At 37.9% G+C, this 18,744-nt stretch overlaps 1 protein-coding gene across 6 annotated transcripts in view; it reads right to left on the bottom strand.

Moving 5' to 3' along the window:
- Positions 1-18,744, bottom strand: part of sh3pxd2aa (SH3 and PX domains 2Aa) — a 142,321-nt gene that overhangs the window by 51,875 nt on the left and 71,702 nt on the right. For 4 of the 6 annotated variants that reach the window (XM_088917581.1, XM_088917583.1, XM_088917584.1 and 1 more), the window contains 2 exons: positions 14,070-14,098; positions 2,540-2,584 (listed from right to left, as the gene is read on the bottom strand). In XM_088917581.1, the coding sequence (XP_088773707.1) occupies positions 2,540-2,584; positions 14,070-14,098 (74 nt within the window). The remainder of the gene's footprint in view (positions 1-2,539; positions 2,585-14,069; positions 14,099-18,744) is intronic. The other 2 variants (XM_088917582.1, XM_088917585.1) reach the window with 1 other exon arrangement.

Here is an 18,744-nt window from a genome sequence, read left to right as displayed (position 1 = left end):
ACAAGTGTTGGCTTTTTTTTTACTGCTTCCCAGGGTTTCTGCTTTTTATTATGCTCTGACATCAGTAAGATCCAGCAGGAAGAGCAGCTCAGCTCTCAGTTCATTGTGGTCCTTGGGCTCATCTGACCAGGCACGTGCCCACAGCGTGTGAGAAGACAGGGCAAGCGCAGATCCAGGATTCAGGTTGTGCAAAATGATGAAGGCAACAGCATTGGCAAGAAACGCAAAGACTAAAATACAACTGGATTAAAAGAAGTAGAAACAAGGGAAAATATGAGAGGGATGGCTGGCAACCAGGAGGCAGGTTTATGTTAACAATATACATGTAAATGCCGAATAATTTAGCCCATACTTAGTCAAGTTATATCTAATTCTGTCCTCAGACCTTTTTATGATTTTTGAAAAGGCTTTCTTCAAACTTGAAAGGCTTTGTTGATTTACAGTGTTTATAGTTGTACTAGCCCTCTCCTTCGTTTCCAAAGAACTTTTGTTTTTTTTGTTATTCATTCCCCTTTTTCAAGTTAAGCAGCATGCACACAAATGCTAGACTCTAGATGAAAAGTAGCCAGGTTAGATCAGGTCATCTCTTATTCTATAACTTAAAAATTCACAGGTTTAATCACTACCAGCGAAATCTCTAGAAGCCTTATAAACTAGTCGTTTCGCACCTAGAGACAGTTATACTGTTAGGCTTGGCTTGGAGGAGGGAGACGGGCTTTAGTCATTCCAATTACATAAAACATTTTGTGGATTGTATATATACAGTACCTGTGATAATCTGTGGTGATTACATCTCTGTCACAAATATACAGCATGAATGATATTAGTGACTTCAGAGACAACTGTTACAAAAACACACACCAGAGCGTATCAAACCTAAACATTCACCAGGGCACCACTGCTCATATGCTAAGCATCACCTAGTTTAGGAACAAACCATGGTTTAACATAAGGAATTCAGCCTATCTGGCTCATTGCTTATTTAGTAAATACTTGATCCAAAAATCTCATTCAGCTTTTTCTCTAAAAAAAGTCATAGTTGACATATGTGTTCAATATTGACAAGAAGAAGTACAATTGTTTGTGTGTTATTAGTTCAAACAGACAGTCATCATATTATTGTGACTTAGTTGAAGATCAGACCACATTTTTATGAGTAATTTTATGAGTAATGCCGAAATGCAGGTAATTCCAAAGGGTTCACAAACTTTTTCTTGCAATTGTAGAATACTTCAAAAAAGCTTGAAAACTTCTAAGTCTTGCTATTTAGAATGAGATGAATCTAAGAATTCTTTCAAAGTTTTTTGTCCCATTTTTAAATCAATTTCTTTTGTTAAATTCTGTATTTATCCAGATAAGTAAATTGAGAACAAAATCTCATTTACAAGCTGAAAATTACCCATTTGTATAGTGGGACATTTAACAGAGCAACTTAGCTAACTTTCCTGGCTCAAGGATACAATATCAGTACCGCACCTGGAACTTGACTCTACAACTGTCACACCCAGGCTGGGAGCAGCTCGCAGCTCGCAGCTCGCATAGGTAACTGAAGCATTCCCATGAGCACTCGCATTCCACCCAAGACTGTGAGGACCAGGACAGTCTGCCTGTCTCTGCAGCCGTCTCCCCTTCAAGCTTCCAATCAATTCTCCAATTAGGTACTGCATTTAATTCCCGGAACCCCATTGAACCAGTGCTCTAATATTTAGCTACCTTGAGTAGTGCAATTCCCTGCCTGCTCTAGAAACCTGCTTTTAAGAGATTCCAAATCTCAGAGACGCCGCTTGCCTTCAGCTTCCTGATCTTCTTCAGCAGTCTGCACTGATTCCAGCTGCATGCCTTGTCCTCTAAGCCTCACTGTGCCAGGCTCCCCAGTCAGCCTCAATTCTCCAGGCTCCCCAGTCAGCCTCATCTATCCAGGCTCCCCAGTCAGCCGTAATTCTCCAGGTTTCAGCCTCTCCACACCATACTTCCCCATCTGTCTGCCTGCATCAGCTGGCTCTGCTTCTCTCACCCTTTGGATTTCCAAACCGTCCTGAATCAACCTGAGTCCCGCAGTTAGATCTCAGACCACAGCAGCGTGCTACAATCGGACACAGTGACACGACAACCCTCTGATCTGGAGTCCAGAGCCTCCACTCCACTCTGCCGCCTCATTTCAGTACTCTCAAGAAGAGAGGGGCAGTGTAAACAGAGCAAAGAGAAAATAAAATAACCCCCCCTACTCCCACCCCCCGCACAAACCATCCACTTAAGTATAGTTTTGCAAAATCCAAGCGAACACATCTGGAGTGAGATGAAGCAAAACAAAAACTGCAGTGGAGCAAAAGAACACAAAGCTTTGACAGTCAGCCTATCTACGTATCCTGAGAAAACATGCTTCACGCCAGTGATGAAAGCAGTTATGATTATGTACATTATAACCAGGCTAAGAAGTGACAACAAATGAATCACACACTGCAGAGAAAAAGAAAAAGGTGCATGCTGAGTGCGAATGGGTTACAAATATGAACGCAAACCACAAGAGCCATGAATATACCTGGTGCCCCTTTCTTCGGACTCTGGGACAGACTGTACATCCATACTGCACAGCCCCAAGAACAGCAGAGGGGAAAGAAAATAAACAATTATTGGCCCATTCAGGTTAAAACACCTCATTTGAAACATGCATTAAAATCTGCACATATCCAGGTTTCGCAAACCAGTCAGAATGCTGAAAATGCACTACAAAAAAGTATTCATGGTAAAAACTCAGTTTTCAAAATGTTCTGCACTCTTGCATAATGCTCCCAACAGATTTTTTTCAGTACATTGATATTCTTGTTAAAGAGGTTTCATTAGGATGCATAAACTTAACAAGCACATTATTCATCTAACACCTGTAACATTTTATTGCTTTGGTATGATGACTTTTGATGTCTAAATCCATTCTAGAGATTAAATTTGTGTGAACGAGACTTAATTAAGGAGTGTGTAGTGTATTTATAATGGCTGCTTTTTTCTACAGATGAAAATGAAACAACAATGGCATAAAACCATAACAACAATGAATTAAAGCAGGAAAATTTAAATCTAAGTAAGAATTCAGAATTTGAGATGATTACTTTTAACCACTTTCACAATGGATTATTGTTTTTATTATTCTTTATGCTATATCAACAAGGTTTATATCATTTTTCTATTGTGAAAGGAATGCTATTTTTGTGCTGTGCTGAACAGGAGGATTAAATTGGGAAAGAGTAAATTAATATCACCCAAAAGGGTACTGATAGAATCACAGCTGTCATCTAAACATAATGACCTATAAACTATGGCAACTCTTGCAATTATTGTACAGCAACCGATCAAAAATAAATTAGCGAAATGAGATATTCCCTAAAAAATAGTTTGACATCGATTCCAACATGGGACAGTTTAGTAGGCGCTGAGATAAACTTGATGCTGAATTAGTCCTCGAAAAAACATTTCAGTCTCTTGAAATGTTTTACAGCTGCTGAAGAACCTATGTATTGCCATCCTGATGGATCTCCTGAGGCCCAAGCTGAAAGGCTGCAATTTTTCAGGCCAGTTCAGGAAATCAAACGTCATACATCAGCATGCAGCTAACACAGGCAACGAGAAAGAAAAACACTCGTGAGCAACGCATGAAAACTATAAGGAAAGTGGGGCCATCTACTTCCACAATGAGGCATGACGTCGGAAGAACAGGGCTTCAATTTCTAGTGCTTACCATTTGTCCGCTTTCTGAAAGCCATTACAGTACCAAGGCAGTTCTCCAACACTGTTGTCAGCAAGTTTAATTAAATTAATGATGAGAGATAAAACAAAAGCAAAATACAAAAACAAAAATAATTCTGGCCCGGTTGTCTTTTCGAATATTTGATCCTCTTGCTCTCCCTGCTGCCCCCAACTGTGACCAAAGTAAACAAAAACTACATTTCACATTACAATATGTTATAGTAGTTTTAAAACAACAAACAAAGCTATAAATATTTTGGCAAATTCTTTAAATGCCTCAGGAATGTAAACAGCTTGTTGAAGGTGACTGCAGTTAAACTTCTTCAATTGGGCACACAGGCCTTTTTTTCTTTTTGTACAGCTCTCGACATCTGATTGATATTAGCCCAGACCACTGCACCCATACTGTTGGCTAATTCCTTCCAGGTTTCTCTGACGACCAAAATGTCTCATAAACGGCAATGTTTTCTCGTCTGTTTTGTGTCTGCGTTTTGATTTTTTTGTTCTCGCTTCTTAAACACACAAGCTCTCATTCCCCCTCACCTAGGAATGTGGAGATGGCGAAGACCAAAGTGCCTGGTTTCACAATCCCTGTTTGTTTGCTGGGTCTCGTTTTTCGGAATTTCGACTTCAAGGCACTATTGAGCCAGCTTCCTTTTTTTTCATTGGCTTAGATTTAAACTCCAGCTTCCTGTCTCAACCCCCACAGCCTTCACTGCTTCATATCTACAACTAAATCCCAGAGTGGACAACAGTGAGGAGTTTTGCAAGAATGCATTTCTTGGACAGAACACAAGAAAGCATGAGATTTATGACGGATGTTGGTGTGCTTTAGAGAGACTTTTCCTTGCTGACAAACAGTTGGTAACAGCCATGGGCTTGAAAAACATTTATAACAGCAGAACTGTAAGGTTTCTGTCAGAGCTGATGACAAACAGGAAACTAACTAGCAGTTCATTTCTCTGTAGCCAGTGACCTTTGCAAGCTACCTGTGACAGGTCATTGAAGAATTGCATTTTGAGATTTAGTGAGAATATGCAACACGGTGACACAAGAGATTAGTTTTCTGCAGCAATGGTGTGGGTGGATGTCAAACAGAATTTAAGATATTCTACAGCTGTTAAAGCAGCGCAGTCTTTTTTTGTAATTCACCATATTCTGACTCACACAGAGAACTGTTTGCTTTCTAATATTTCTCATTTTATGAGGGTGGAGTATGAATATGACATGAGAAGAAAAACTGGCACCTAAAGTGATAAAATATTTTAGTCAATGTTAAACATTAAAAACAGATTTTTGTATATGGGTTATCTCCTCATTTTCCAATTGGCTCAACTTTTTTAAATCAAAATAATAGTTTGGAGATACATTTTTCTGTTTACTGCCACATTTCAATAGTGTCAAATAGTGTTATTTTATATCAAAGTATTTATTCCACCTTAAGATGTCTAGAAATACAGTTGTATCTCTATTTCTGAAAAACAGAACACCTACGTAGTGGACTGAATACAATAATCTATATGAAAAGCTACTACTTTCCATTTCAAGACTTAAGAGAAAAAAAATACATATTTTTTTTAATTTTAGAAGAAGGTTCAACCAACAGGAATATTCATAATCATAAGAAACTGGAAACATTAGTGTCCAATGTTAAAAGTTAAATGTTAAATGTTAAAAGTACAAGTAAAATTCTGTATATTTACAATGAATGTACAGTACAGAATAAAAAACAGTTGAGCAATTTGGTAAAACACTGCATTATGTAACTCTGACTGAGAGGAAGAAAAATGTTCCATTAACTTAGGAACTATAATAATAATAATAATTGCTTACACTTATATAGCACTTTTCTGGACACTCCACTCAAAGCGCTTTACAGGTAATGGGGACTCCCCTCCACCACCAATGTGCAGCATCCACCTGGATGATGCAACGGCAGCCATAATGCGCCAGAACGCTCACCACACATCAGCTATCAGTGGGGAGGAGAGCAGAGTAAGGAAGCCAATTCATAGATGGGGATTATTAGGAGGCCATGATTGGTAAGGGCCAATGGGAAATTTGGGCAGGACGCCAGGGTTACACCCCTACTTTTTTTTTTTGAGAAACGGCCTGGGATTTTTAATTACCACAGAGAGTCAGGACCTCGGTTTTACGTTTCATCCGAAGGACGGCGCCTGTTTACAGTATAGTGTCCCCGTCACTATACTGGGGCATTAGGACCCACACAGACCACAGGGTGAGCGCCCCCTGCTGGCCCCACTAACACCTCTTACAGCAGCAACCTTAGTTTTTCCCAGGAGGTCTCCCATCCAGGTACTGACCAGGCTCACACCTGCTTAGCTTCAGTGGGTTGCCAGTTGTGAGTTGCAGGGTGATATGGCTGCTGAAGTAGGGAAAATAATGGTCCATTATTTTAAAAAGTGGAATTAACTCTTCATTTGAATAAATTTGTGGAAACTAATGTATGAGTAACACATCAGTAAGCATTTTGCTTAATGAAGAACAAACACTTTTTCCCAGAAACCTGAAAAGTGTAGAAATGAGCCTCCAGTTCTCAGTTTTAAATACACTCGCCCATAATTGCCACTTGTATCCACTAGTTGTGTTTTGCTGTTTGAGGAATCTGAATGGGTGAATTGAGTTCCCTTATAGTCTTCTCTATTCAGGACTAAGAAGGGTAGTCCTTCCCCCCAGGAACGTATCTGGTCAATCTTCTCTGGACTAAGCTTTACCTTGGTAACTAAAAGTTTACACAATATTCTAAATTAATATAATTTATCAAAATAATATATTATAATTCTTAATATAATATATACATAATATATATATTGAGATATACATGACACCCGGAGAATGACATAAATTGCAGACGCAGCTATAAATTCAGAAGGATTTAATGGCAGGTAGAGAGAGCAGAAGTCTGTTTTAACCACTTTGTGGCTCTGGCAAAATTTTCACGTCAAAGCAGAGTTCCATTAAAACTTTTAAGGCAAGACCAACAACATATAATTATGGAACAAGTAATAAGTTTATTCCATGCTGAAATGAAAAGAAAGAAAACACAATGTTTTGGCTGTGGAGCCTTCTTTGGCTGTGACACAGCTGAAACGTTGTGTTTCCTTTCTTCTCTTTTCAGCATGAAATAAACATATTACTTGTTCCTTTGCAACCTACGCATGCTGACACAGCTACCTGCTTGAACTACTTCAGCCTACTTCTGCTGCGACCCACTATGCCTTCCTCTAAATCTTTTTCCAGATCTCTCCATCATTCCTCCTCTTCTTCCCTGGGCTACTTGCCTCCTTTTCTAACTAAACCAGCATTCCGTCACAGTGATCTGTTCTAAGACCAGGCTTTCTAACCACCTCCTATATATATAATAATAATAATAATAATAATAATAATGATGATGATGATGATCAAAATTCTCAAAAAACCCTTAAACAAGTGTCAGTGAAATCACAAACAACCCCCAGAATGCAGGGGTAAAGTTATCCAAATCTACATTTCACAGAAGACAGAGAAAACAGAATTACAAAAGCTATGCCTCAAAACGTAGATCTCTCATCTGAATCAAGAACACAAAAGCCAAATAACAATTTGCTCTGAAGTTCAATTTAAGCCAGGAGAGATTTGGAACAGTAAAATGGACAGATAAGCCCAAGATAAACCTTTACCTAACTGATGGAAAGGATAAGGTAGAGACATAGAAAGGAACTGCGATACCCCAAAGGACATAACCTTCTCGGGAACTGGTTCATTAACCTTTATTGATGATGTAACTTATGAGCAGCAGAATGAATTATGAAGTCTAAATGCTTCCATACTTATTGGCCAGTAAACATATGCAACACTTCACCATGTAGCAAGACCCAAAACATACAGCCAATGTAACCAGAGAGTACTCAGAAGGAAAAATGTAGAAAATCTTAGACTGGCCAAGTAAATCTCCAGACTGACATCTATCTGGGCATGCTGAAGAATAAATTGAGGTCAGAAAACCCCAAGAATTGGGAAGAACTCAAAGAGGATGCAGAAAAAGAATCTCAAAGTTTTATACAAAGACTTTAGTGAGGTCAATGAGTCACAGACTTCTGCTGTTACTGTTACTCAGAATGATATATTCAACCAAATACGCACACAATGAATATTACTTAACATGCTTTCCTAGTCACTTGAAATCACTAGGCTGAACATAAAGTATATTTATGTTTGAATATGATAACATGTATGAATGGAATTAACCCTCCTCCAGCCAAAAACATACATTGTACTTAACATTCATATTAATTTAATGATTGCCATGTTTTGACATGAAAACATACCAAATGTTTTGCCCACACTTGTGGAGCTCTCAAATCACCCATGTCACTTGGAAAAAATGTTAAAGTTATGTATTGTTCCTCCTACATTGTTTTTATGTACTGTATATATTAAATATATAATTACCACATAAAACCTGCAAAATAATGATTTTCTCCAATAAGTGCCTCACTCATTCCACTGTAAAAATACACTGAGTTATAAACAAAAGATTAATGAAACAAATCATAAACAAGGCCTCATCAAAAGGAAATTTCATCCCCCATATGAGTCCTCAATGATTACTTTACTATTATAATAAAGTGGAATGAGTCACACAGAACAAACTTCTCCTGGACAGCAATATCTCCAAGAAATTTTTAAAGGAAAAAACAAATGTTAAAGAGTAGTTTAATAACAACGCATTAGGATGCATAATTTCAGACCAAGACAGATTACTAGTATTTCCTTGTAGAAATGACTGCTATCTTTTCATGAAAAAAAAGAGGTAAATATATTCACTCCATGTAATAAATACACCTACTGTCTTCTAAACGGCAACATGAAGAATTGACATTAGAACCATTGTGTTTCGTGTGAACCGTCTCAGAGATGCCATCTCTTCAGGTTTGACTCTGAGCATCATGTGACTCAGGTTTTTTCTGCTGAGAGGCTTAAACTTGGGCAATTCCCAATTGGAAGTAAAATATACATCGTTCATGAGCGAATCAAGACATGGCAAAGAAAAAAAATAAAAAAATAAAACTGAGGTTCAAAGAAAAAAACATTCATCAATAGATAATTTTAAATAGAATACAATTTAGAAGAGGAAGGGTTTATATACATCTGATATTTACAAAATTTTCATTGATTTTACTACATAGACATGACTTTAGACTCGGAAGACAAGGATGTTGGCCAGACTGAGCTGCAGTGTATGCTAGAGGCATTCTAAACAGAGATTTTCTTGAAGAAAGATAGAGAGTGGGTGGTGAACTGTGGATAAGACATTATAGCCGTCAGAAAAATACCTGTTTGCTCCCTATTTGATGCACTATAGAAAACAAAAGCAGTGAAGAAAAATTAAACTGCTCAAAAGGGTGACTGCATCCTTAAATAAGTGTTCTATAATTCAATATACAAAAGATGACACTCTTTGACTAGAGTAATTTATTTATTTAAAATATAAATTACAATTTATTTTGGCTGATTAAATACAAATGGATGGTGATTTTTGGCTAAAGACACCGTGAAAAACGTATTGGACTTCGAGATATCACCCATAATAGATATACACTGCAATGGAATGCAAAAATAATGGTATCCAGTTCTACCAGAGTACAGCATTAAGAACATTTTTTTCAGTGCATCTGCTCCTAAGAACCACACTGTCTGTGCAAACATTGTCTGTCATTTACAGCCATTCATTATTTGACATGCAGCAAACTCCTCAGCACCTGACGGGAATCCCACAGGCTGACTAACCCTGCCCCTGGTGCTGTGCTGTCTATATACCATTTATGGAATCCTAGGCATGATCAGCTAATGACATGATCTAGGCTCAAACTAGCATATCTAGGCAATGTCAACTCGATCAGTGCACTGTGTTCCAGTAAGATCCTTTATGATCTCTCCACAATTTGGAAGCCCAGCAAGGCAGGGATAAAAAGTTTTATGAACAATTCCATACACTACAGGGGTTCATTTTCACAGTAAGTGTTTATTAAAAATAATTACTGTATAATCATTTACGTTCAAAAGATGCCATCAGAACTGCCTCTGAAATCCTGGCTCAGGTTTCAGCACCAAAACAAACACCTGAACTTTATTTCTCACATCTCCAACAGCCAGGGCTTTGTTTATTAAAAATCAGTCTCGCCTCCCCTTGTTGCACAGATCCTGTCAGCTTTCCCACCAAGTGCTCTGATACCTTGTTAACACTCTGATCTACACTCGCCATGTATCAGTCTGAAATGACTTCCACTTGCCACGTAAACATCATTGCCTGACTCTCTCAACCCCCACCAACCCAGTTCACATCTGGCCTTCACATGCACAAAGACCAATGCACGCAGAAGTATCTGTGCACTGCTCCTCTGCAAAGACAAGTTACAGTCTATAAAAACTGTAATGAAATGCAACCTAAAAGACAGGACTTGCCGAGTCCCACTATAAATCGATTGCTATTTTTCCAGTGCTTTCAGTCGATACAGGGAGTCTGATCAGAGTTGACAACCTCTGCCTCCATTCCTTGGGTCTTCTGCCAGATGTTTGGGCAAATGTTATGATACAAAATGACATGGAAGGATCATTCACTGGTCTCACAGATTATCATGAACTTTTATTGTCATTTTAAACCTTAATGCTCAAATTGCTCTCCAAGGACATCTTTATCCTTAATCCCGGCAGTGACAGCGCTCAGATCATATTTCATTTTCCAGATTAAATGGAAAAGACTGAAACTGAACCTCTATAGGGTGCAAAATAGAAATATAAGCACACTGTGCATTGAAGTGCACAACATTCCAGTGGTGTACTATATTTCATGTAAGGATTGCAAGCTTTTGTCTTTTAAATCTGTAGTTTTACCTCAATATAGCTAGAACAGCACTGTATCTCTGACTATCAATACAACATACTGTAACAGATGTTTTCTCTTGTCACATTTTGCTTTTCTTTTTGATCCAAAAGAAAGAATATTTAGAGAATAAACAGCCACCTCACTCTAGAAACAAAAGTGGTGATGTGTTCCAGTCAGTTCTGCTTAGCACCGACAAGTAAGGATTCATTAGAGTTCCAGTGAAGCCATAATGCAGTTTTAATGTATGAAATAAATGGCATAAATAGCAGACGCAGCTGTAACTTCAGAAGGATTTAATGGCAGGTAGAGAGAGCAGAAGTCTGTTTTAACCACTTTGTGGCTCTGGCAAAATTTTCTTGTCAAAGCAGAGTTCCATTAAAGCTTTTAAGGCAAGACCAACAACATATAATTATAGAACAAGTAATAAGTTTATTCCATGCTGAAAAGAAAAGAAAGAAAACACAATGTTTCGGCTGTGGAGCCTTCTTTTCAGCATGGAATAAACCTACAGTATTACTTGTTCCTTTGCAGCCTACGCATGCTGACACAGCTAGCCACCTGAACATATAATTATTGTTATCCTAAGTCGAAGCTATAGCACAATATCCCACAGATATACTGTACAACACTTCCCTGTTTCCCTGTCATTGGTTTTAAATGCAGTGTGCAGTGATTTCAGAGGAACTGGACTTTTTGTGCTGTAAATTATTAAATTAGTTGGTGGTGGGAAGTAAATTAATGAATAGGTTTTGAATCTGTACATATACAGTATACATATATGAAGCTGCATATGCCTCTTTCAGATCATATTTCTGAAGACATATTAACATGACCTGTAAAACAGAGGTGCTCCAGTGGTATACAACAGTAGACAGTCTGGGGACAGGGAATAATCTGGAAGTTCAAGTTCAAGTTTATTGTCATTATACTCATATACATGGTATATGGTATAACGAAATGCTATTTAGCTAGCTCTCGGACATAAGTAGTACAAAGAAAAAAAACAGAAAAAAAACAACAACAGCAATACAATTGTGTAACAAAAGAAAGACAGAGACAACAGGCAGTGTGCTGGTCACAGCAACAGTCTCCATGGCAGTGCCAGATGGACTTAAGTTACTTAATGAAATTGCAGGATCAACTTGGTCTGTTTTTTGCCAGCCAAGTTCGTTCCAATTAGAATTAATGTCAGCTTGATGAAATGCCACCACCTGTTTGAGAGCCAACTGCACTATGAGACAACAAGTTTTCATCTTAATCTACAGTATGTGGACATTTAGAGAAAAAAAAAACCTTAAGGGCAACACAGAGGCCTATCATGTGCTTGTTAATTGCTTGTTTTACAACTTCAGTATTTTAGGATTTATAATATATGGCCAAAACCAGTACATTTGCATAGTGGCAGTACAATGTGTTCCCAGTGTTATTGATCTCTGCAATGACTCAAAGAATACAAAAAACATTATAGTCATCAAAAAGGACTGATATGTTAATTAGTAGTGGTCTCACAGACTGATCTTAATAAGTGCTAAATAATTTCAGTAGCCATTAGGCATTTTATATTACAAATGCTTGAGGCATTTGTATGACAGAAATATCCCTATTATCTAATTAAAGAGTATTTTTATGATACTACAAACATTAGGTTTAATTTCAAAACCTTGTTTTAAAATGCAGCAAAAACTAAATACATTTTATTTCATTTTTTTCATTTATTTTGTTTTAATTTCCTTAAATTTTTTCGAACTCAACCATGATTAACGCATTTTATCTTTGGGAGGCAAACTGAATCATTCAGAAAAATTAAACCTGTAGGTGATTAAACATAACCTAGTACTGGATTGAAAAATCACAACTACTCATAGACATTAATGAGTCAGTGGAAGGTAAAATACTTTATCACAGCAATAGTCACTCATTGTATATCAGCTGTGATAACTATTATTGAATCGAATATCCTCGTAGATTCTGATTTATTAAGCAGTTAGCCGACGCCTATTCCTTCCTGCACTTTCATCTTTACTATATAAAGATCAGCATCATAAACTCGTGAAAACACAGACCAGAAAAATGTATTTGCAATAAGGAACAGTGCTCAACTGGGAAGAGAATTATGATTACAAATTGGTTTAGGTCCAAAAGTACCATATCACAGTTCTATTGCAGTGAACAGAAGGAAGAATGTGTTTTTTTCAAAAAAAGAAATTATGAGACTGAATCACTTTCAACATTCTATTCATCACAGAATGTGAAGTTTGCAGCTTGTATCTGTACATGGCTGTAGAATACTGACAATGGCCTTTTTATCCCAGTAGTTCTTGACAAATGGCCTTCATTACACTATCATTGTCAATAAATCATATTTATATACATATAATTTCTAAAAATAAGCTGATCCTTTGTATTACATTATTGTCACTTTTAAACAGACTACTAAATAAAAGTATTAGCAGGAAACTGTACATACAATTTACCCCTCTAGACATTAAAGACAGACAAAAGACAAGGTAAATATACAACTACAGAATGCAGAATACAACTGAACTAGTATTTTAAGTCTGTAATTATTTGAACTCTTGCAGTTTAATGGACTAAAAGCAGAACTGACATTAGTCCACTTCCTCTGACAATTCCTTTTCAAAATCCATCTAGCTAATTGCTAGAACTTTCCACTCCTTTCATGCAACCTTCTGCATACAATGGAAAAACCTATTAATATTGCCTTGCGCCTAACGATTGGTAAGACTGAACAGATGACACCCCCCCACACACACACACTCACATACTGTACAGTGCATACAAGCACACACCCAAACCCTACACCCACAGCAGTTGTCAATATTATTTCTCCACCCATCCCTGTTTTGACCCAGTGGATCAACACTGCATAGCTGAGCAAAGCAGGTGCAGTTCTTTCACGCCCTCCTTTCTGTTTAACCCCTTCCTCTCTTAAAGTTTTGTTCATGACAAAGCACTGCAGAGTGCTTTGTAACTGCTGCTTCTATGGCTTTGGCATACCTTTTAAAACATTCCTCAAGCAGGCATTGTGGAGAAACTGAACAATACTTCGGTCAAGAATATATTAATGCTGACAGATAATGGAGGACTTTCGGTCCTTCAGAACTGTGACTGCATGTCTGATCTAGAGACTATAAAACAGGACTCTGATTGCTCCCCTGATATTTGAATTCCAAAGCCAATAATGTGGGACATCACAGTACAGCAGCTTGTGGTGAAGCAGAGTGCCAAAGAATATTCCTTTTAGGGCGGTATAGTTTCTGAAATAATGTAATGCCAAGAAATCCAAAATGAAGATAAAACAAGAAGCAAGTGCATCCACAGGAAGAGGGAGACAAACAAACACCCATCCACATGCAACAGGTTACAGGACTTTAAGGCTGCCAGCAAACAGTAGCTCAAATGTTATGAAATCCAGTTTTCTTACCTGATTTCCGTTTCGAGGTGCCATAGTCTCTGAAAAAGAAACAACAACAGAAGGACATGGTTAGTGGAAGACAGAGGGCAGGATGAGGAGGGTGTGCACCCACGCTGGGATCCTATCGTCCCTATCCCTCATGAAGACACGGACCCAGGCAGCAGGAGAGAGAGAGAGGCACTGCTGTGAGACAGAGAGACCAGGAGATCGGGGGAGAGAGAAAGAGAGAGAGAGATGGGTAGGCCAGCTGCTGCTGTAGCACCAGACACCACCACATCATGTGACAACACACCACCACTTCCACCGGCTCCCTCTCACTCACTCAAAAAGAACGAGCCTCCCCTAGCTAGAAGAGGGAATCCGTAAACTCCCCACACTTAATGGATCGTTATTGGATTAACCCGTTAGCCACGGAGAGCATGGGGCTGGCAGGTGGTGCACTTGCTGCTAGGTAGGTAGGTGGCTGATCTGATGCAGTCAGCAGCGAAAGGGAGGTAGCAAAGCAGAGAGGCACAGCTCCAGTCTGCAGGCTCTATTTATAGAAACCCCTGCAACTGCTGCAAAGGCAAACCCCTGCGATGTGCAGCAGAATGACGGGCACCCAAATAGCTGTGTTCTGGGTGCTGGAATCCCATGTGGAGGAGGACAAACATTTCAGAAAGAAAAATGTTACATAATCTCTAACTAGGTTATAGCAGTACCAGCGACATGCAGCAAGGAAAGGCACCTTCTGTTTCTAACACACAAATCACACAGAAGAATATCTTAAGATCTGTTTAAACAAAATAAAATGATCACCTCCAAATTATTAATTGCAGCATTATACTGTGCAACTCTTATTACCTTGTGTTTTTTTTTTACTTTTTTTAAAGCTTTCAAATGGAAGCATCAACTACTATGAGTCAGCTATTCATGTTGGAAGCTGCCTATATTCATATTTTCTGTAACTACAGCTTTCACGTACATATATTGATACAAGAAAATTGTATGAGCTGAAAGTCATGAGCATGACAACCTGATTTTGCATCATATACATCAGATAAATAAATACAACAGCCACTACTTTACGACCACTGACATCTATTCTATTGCCTCTTGTCAAAAGAAGACAACAGTGAAAGTCAAAAACTCAGAAGATGGTATATAGCTATACTGGTCACAACAAGAGACATTTTACCACTCAACAGTAAATTCTATTGTCAAATTTTCTTGTGAAACATAGGAGTGTTTATATATTTATTTGCAGATCACAGTTACAGTACCTAACTTACCCCCAAATTGAAAACTCTTCCTAACATGTTTTTTGGACATAGAGCGTAAATATAATTTTCCCGGCTAGTATCTACAATGACAGACTTGAAATGTGTTTGCTACCTTCATAACTTTGTCTTGTGTTTGTCTACAAATATCACAGGGATAAATGTCCAAGCCCAAGAGACAGCAGCTGTAAAAGAATTTATTTGCTCCCAGTCCTGAGAACTATACTTCTCCCTCAGCATAAACAAAGCTGACAATTCTGTCTGACATCCACTGGGGTCATCTGATCAGTTTACAGATGAAGCGTGCTCTCTCTCTCACACCTAAACTCAAACCCCTCCACTCCAGGATTTCAAGAATAGCACATGGTGTAGACACTGCAAGACAATGGCGGAATATGTCCAGGCATCTCATTCTAAGCTGTGGATACAAATGGCCCTTTCATGTTAAGCTTCACCTCTTTTTCACTCTCCCTTGTCTTTTGCTCAATCTCAGTTATTGTGGGGCCCTTGAAGATGAATGATGCTCTTTCTGCATGCGTCTGTGAGATCATTCTGGAGACGCGAGAATGAGCTCCATTGTGAGAAGGAAACAGGGAGAGAATCAGTCCTGTGCCATCACCCCAGGGTTTACAACTGGGCTGATCTGCTAGTGAGGGAACACCAGCTAGTGCTGAAACAGGGGGCTTTTTTGTGAGATACATCACACATACTATTAGGGTAAAATAAAGTACTGTGCACTCACACTCTTCTCCAGACATTGTCAAGACTGCTGCACAAAACTGCTTCTCAGACAGATCAGTCTTTAGCCCCGCATTTTGAATTTTAATGCTACTGCTTTTCTTTATCAATTGGTTCTTTATTTATCTGAATGCTTTGAGACAGTCTCACGACTAGAGAATTTTAAAAAATAATAATCTAATTTTTAGATCATAATAATGATCTAAAAAAACTCAAGTTTTTTTTAGCTTCTATCACACTTACCCTAAATGAACTAAGATATTACAAGCATTGTCAAGCATTTTAGTTTCAAAATACCCTTCTTTAAAACACACTATCAATAATAGAAATGGAAACAATTAAATAAGGTTTCTTTTTTGAGAAAACTCCAAAAAAACATTAAAACATTTCATCAAAAGAAAAATGAATCTCTCCTTGCTTTATACTGAGCAGTAAAAGGCCGGTATATCTATCTACACTGTAGAAGCTAGAGACACCGAAAAATCTCTGAGAGGTTACCCACTGCACTTTCATTGTTTTTGAGGTCAGAAAACAAAACATCTGCCAGATGAACCAAATTCTGCAGCACAGGAATAAACAAGTAAACACTGCAGTAAAGAATGCTAAATACACTGCACTATGCCACAAGATATAAATAGAGCAGTTATGATCTCCTTAGGCCTCTTTAGTGCTGAAGTGAACTATAATCCTCCATCTTTGGCTATTTTGAAACCCATTGTAGAATATATTTAAGAAAACAACATAAAGAAAGCTCATTTTTATGAACTCCCCCAAAAGACATTTACATTTTCTCCCATGTCTTCAACATCTCGTGGTTTTGTTATAGCTAAAGGGAAGAGCAGAAGCTGCTTACTGTATATGGCAACAAAAATAAAATGACATTTTAGCATGGAATCTATCTGGCTTCTATGTAGCACAAACAAAACCAGGCAAACTATGAAAGGTCATTTCCCACTTTGCAATGTTAACTCGTTATTTTGCAAACAAAGCTAAGTATTGTTTCCATATTTTAACTGTGCTGGTGGAGCTTTGAATGTGTGGATGTGTGCATTCTCTAATACTGCTGAAATCAAAAGAAATGACAATAAATTGTAACCGGTTACTTTTGCTATGCCATAACGCCAGATGACTATCTCCAGCTGAGCAGAAAATAAAAACCTCTGGCTGAGCATCACCATTAAAAGTCAGGATGAAAAGAAAATAAATAAATGGGAATATTTTAATCATAAGTATTTCTTTTAAAATATGTAGAAAAAAGAATGAAGTCAGACCTATAACATTTTGCTTAGCTAAGCAATTATAAAAATGCTCTGAAAATGAATTTCCAAAAACTACTGTGGGATTAATCCTTTATTGAGAGAAAAACACTTTGTATGGGGGGGAAAGTGAATATTGAGCAGAATATGTACATTAATTTCAACTAAATTAACTTCAGCCTAACTCAGCTTTAACCAATTAAACTTGAGAGCAACAAGTGAGATATGTGTTGTTATTGCTGGCTATTTACTGACAATGGTTGGGAAGCATCTGAAAGACATTATAAAGGGGAAAAAAAAGAAACACAACTGATGTGTCCACCCCTTCTTGCAAATGACCCATGTCTCTGAGCTGAAATAATACTGCACCCCTGAGAATAATGTGCAAAGTTTTGGCAGTCAGCACTCATCCTATGTCTCGTAAAGAAAGATATGTGGTGTGAAGGAGAGGGAGGAAAGGGGGATAAGCCATATACTGTAAAATATTTAAGAGGATGTGCTTTCATAGGTAGAATTGCTCTGTTAACCATCTGAAGGCCACAGCGATTAAAGGAAAAGAAATGGCACAGTACATTTTTGCCATTTTAAAGCTACTTTAGCTAATGCCAAGTTAATTTGATCAATCAGAAGTTAATTTGATTCCAGTGATTCATTTAATTATTTCAAAATGGACGGAAATTAGATTATCCAATGTTATTTTGTCGCTTTTGCTTTTTAGTCTCAGATACAAGAGTCATTTCTTCAGAACTATACATATGGACTGTGTATTAATACATTACCATCTTTATTTGTGCAGCACCTTTAATCATAATGAAACATGCCAAAATAATTGGTTACTTTATCTCCTTCATTAAAAAACTTACCACCGTGTTTTTGGGACATTTGTCTAGAATCTGGAAGAGTGCTTGAAAAAACACCAAATGAAGAATCCAAACCTCAGCATAATATTGTGGTATAAAAAAGAGGATGCTGTTCATACCTACTCAAGGAAAATATCCATTAACAATCTAAGCTCAACATCAGTGAACCTTCAGGTGTGAAGATACAATCTACTATCACTGTGGTGTAAGAACACCAGGATAGAGAATTTGGTTATTGTGGTATTTGGGTCTCAGATTCTCTCCAGCCTACTAGACTAAAAAGACTTTTACTCCAATTTGAAAATTTCTCAGAATGGAAACTGTTGACAACACTTCTTAAAAGTAGCAGTTCTAAGTTGAATTGAATTTGCTGATAAAAGCAATCTTCTCATACTATTATTCAGACATAAAAACCCACAAAAAACAATCTAAGAGAGGGACTCTTCCAGTCCAGCTGGCAAAAATTGGACATCGTCTGAATGACCCCCTTCAATTTGTTGAGCGACAGCCGTCCCAGGAGAGAGCTGGTAGGAAAACAGGCATGAACTGCTGATTGACAAACAGGCTCAAT

Source organism: Atractosteus spatula, chromosome 5 (genome assembly GCF_055471065.1).
Source record: "Atractosteus spatula isolate fAtrSpa1 chromosome 5, fAtrSpa1.hap1, whole genome shotgun sequence".
Lineage (NCBI taxonomy): Eukaryota > Metazoa > Chordata > Actinopteri > Semionotiformes > Lepisosteidae > Atractosteus > Atractosteus spatula.
Note: the sequence above shows the minus strand (reverse complement) of the source record. Positions and strands in the feature narration are given on the sequence as shown.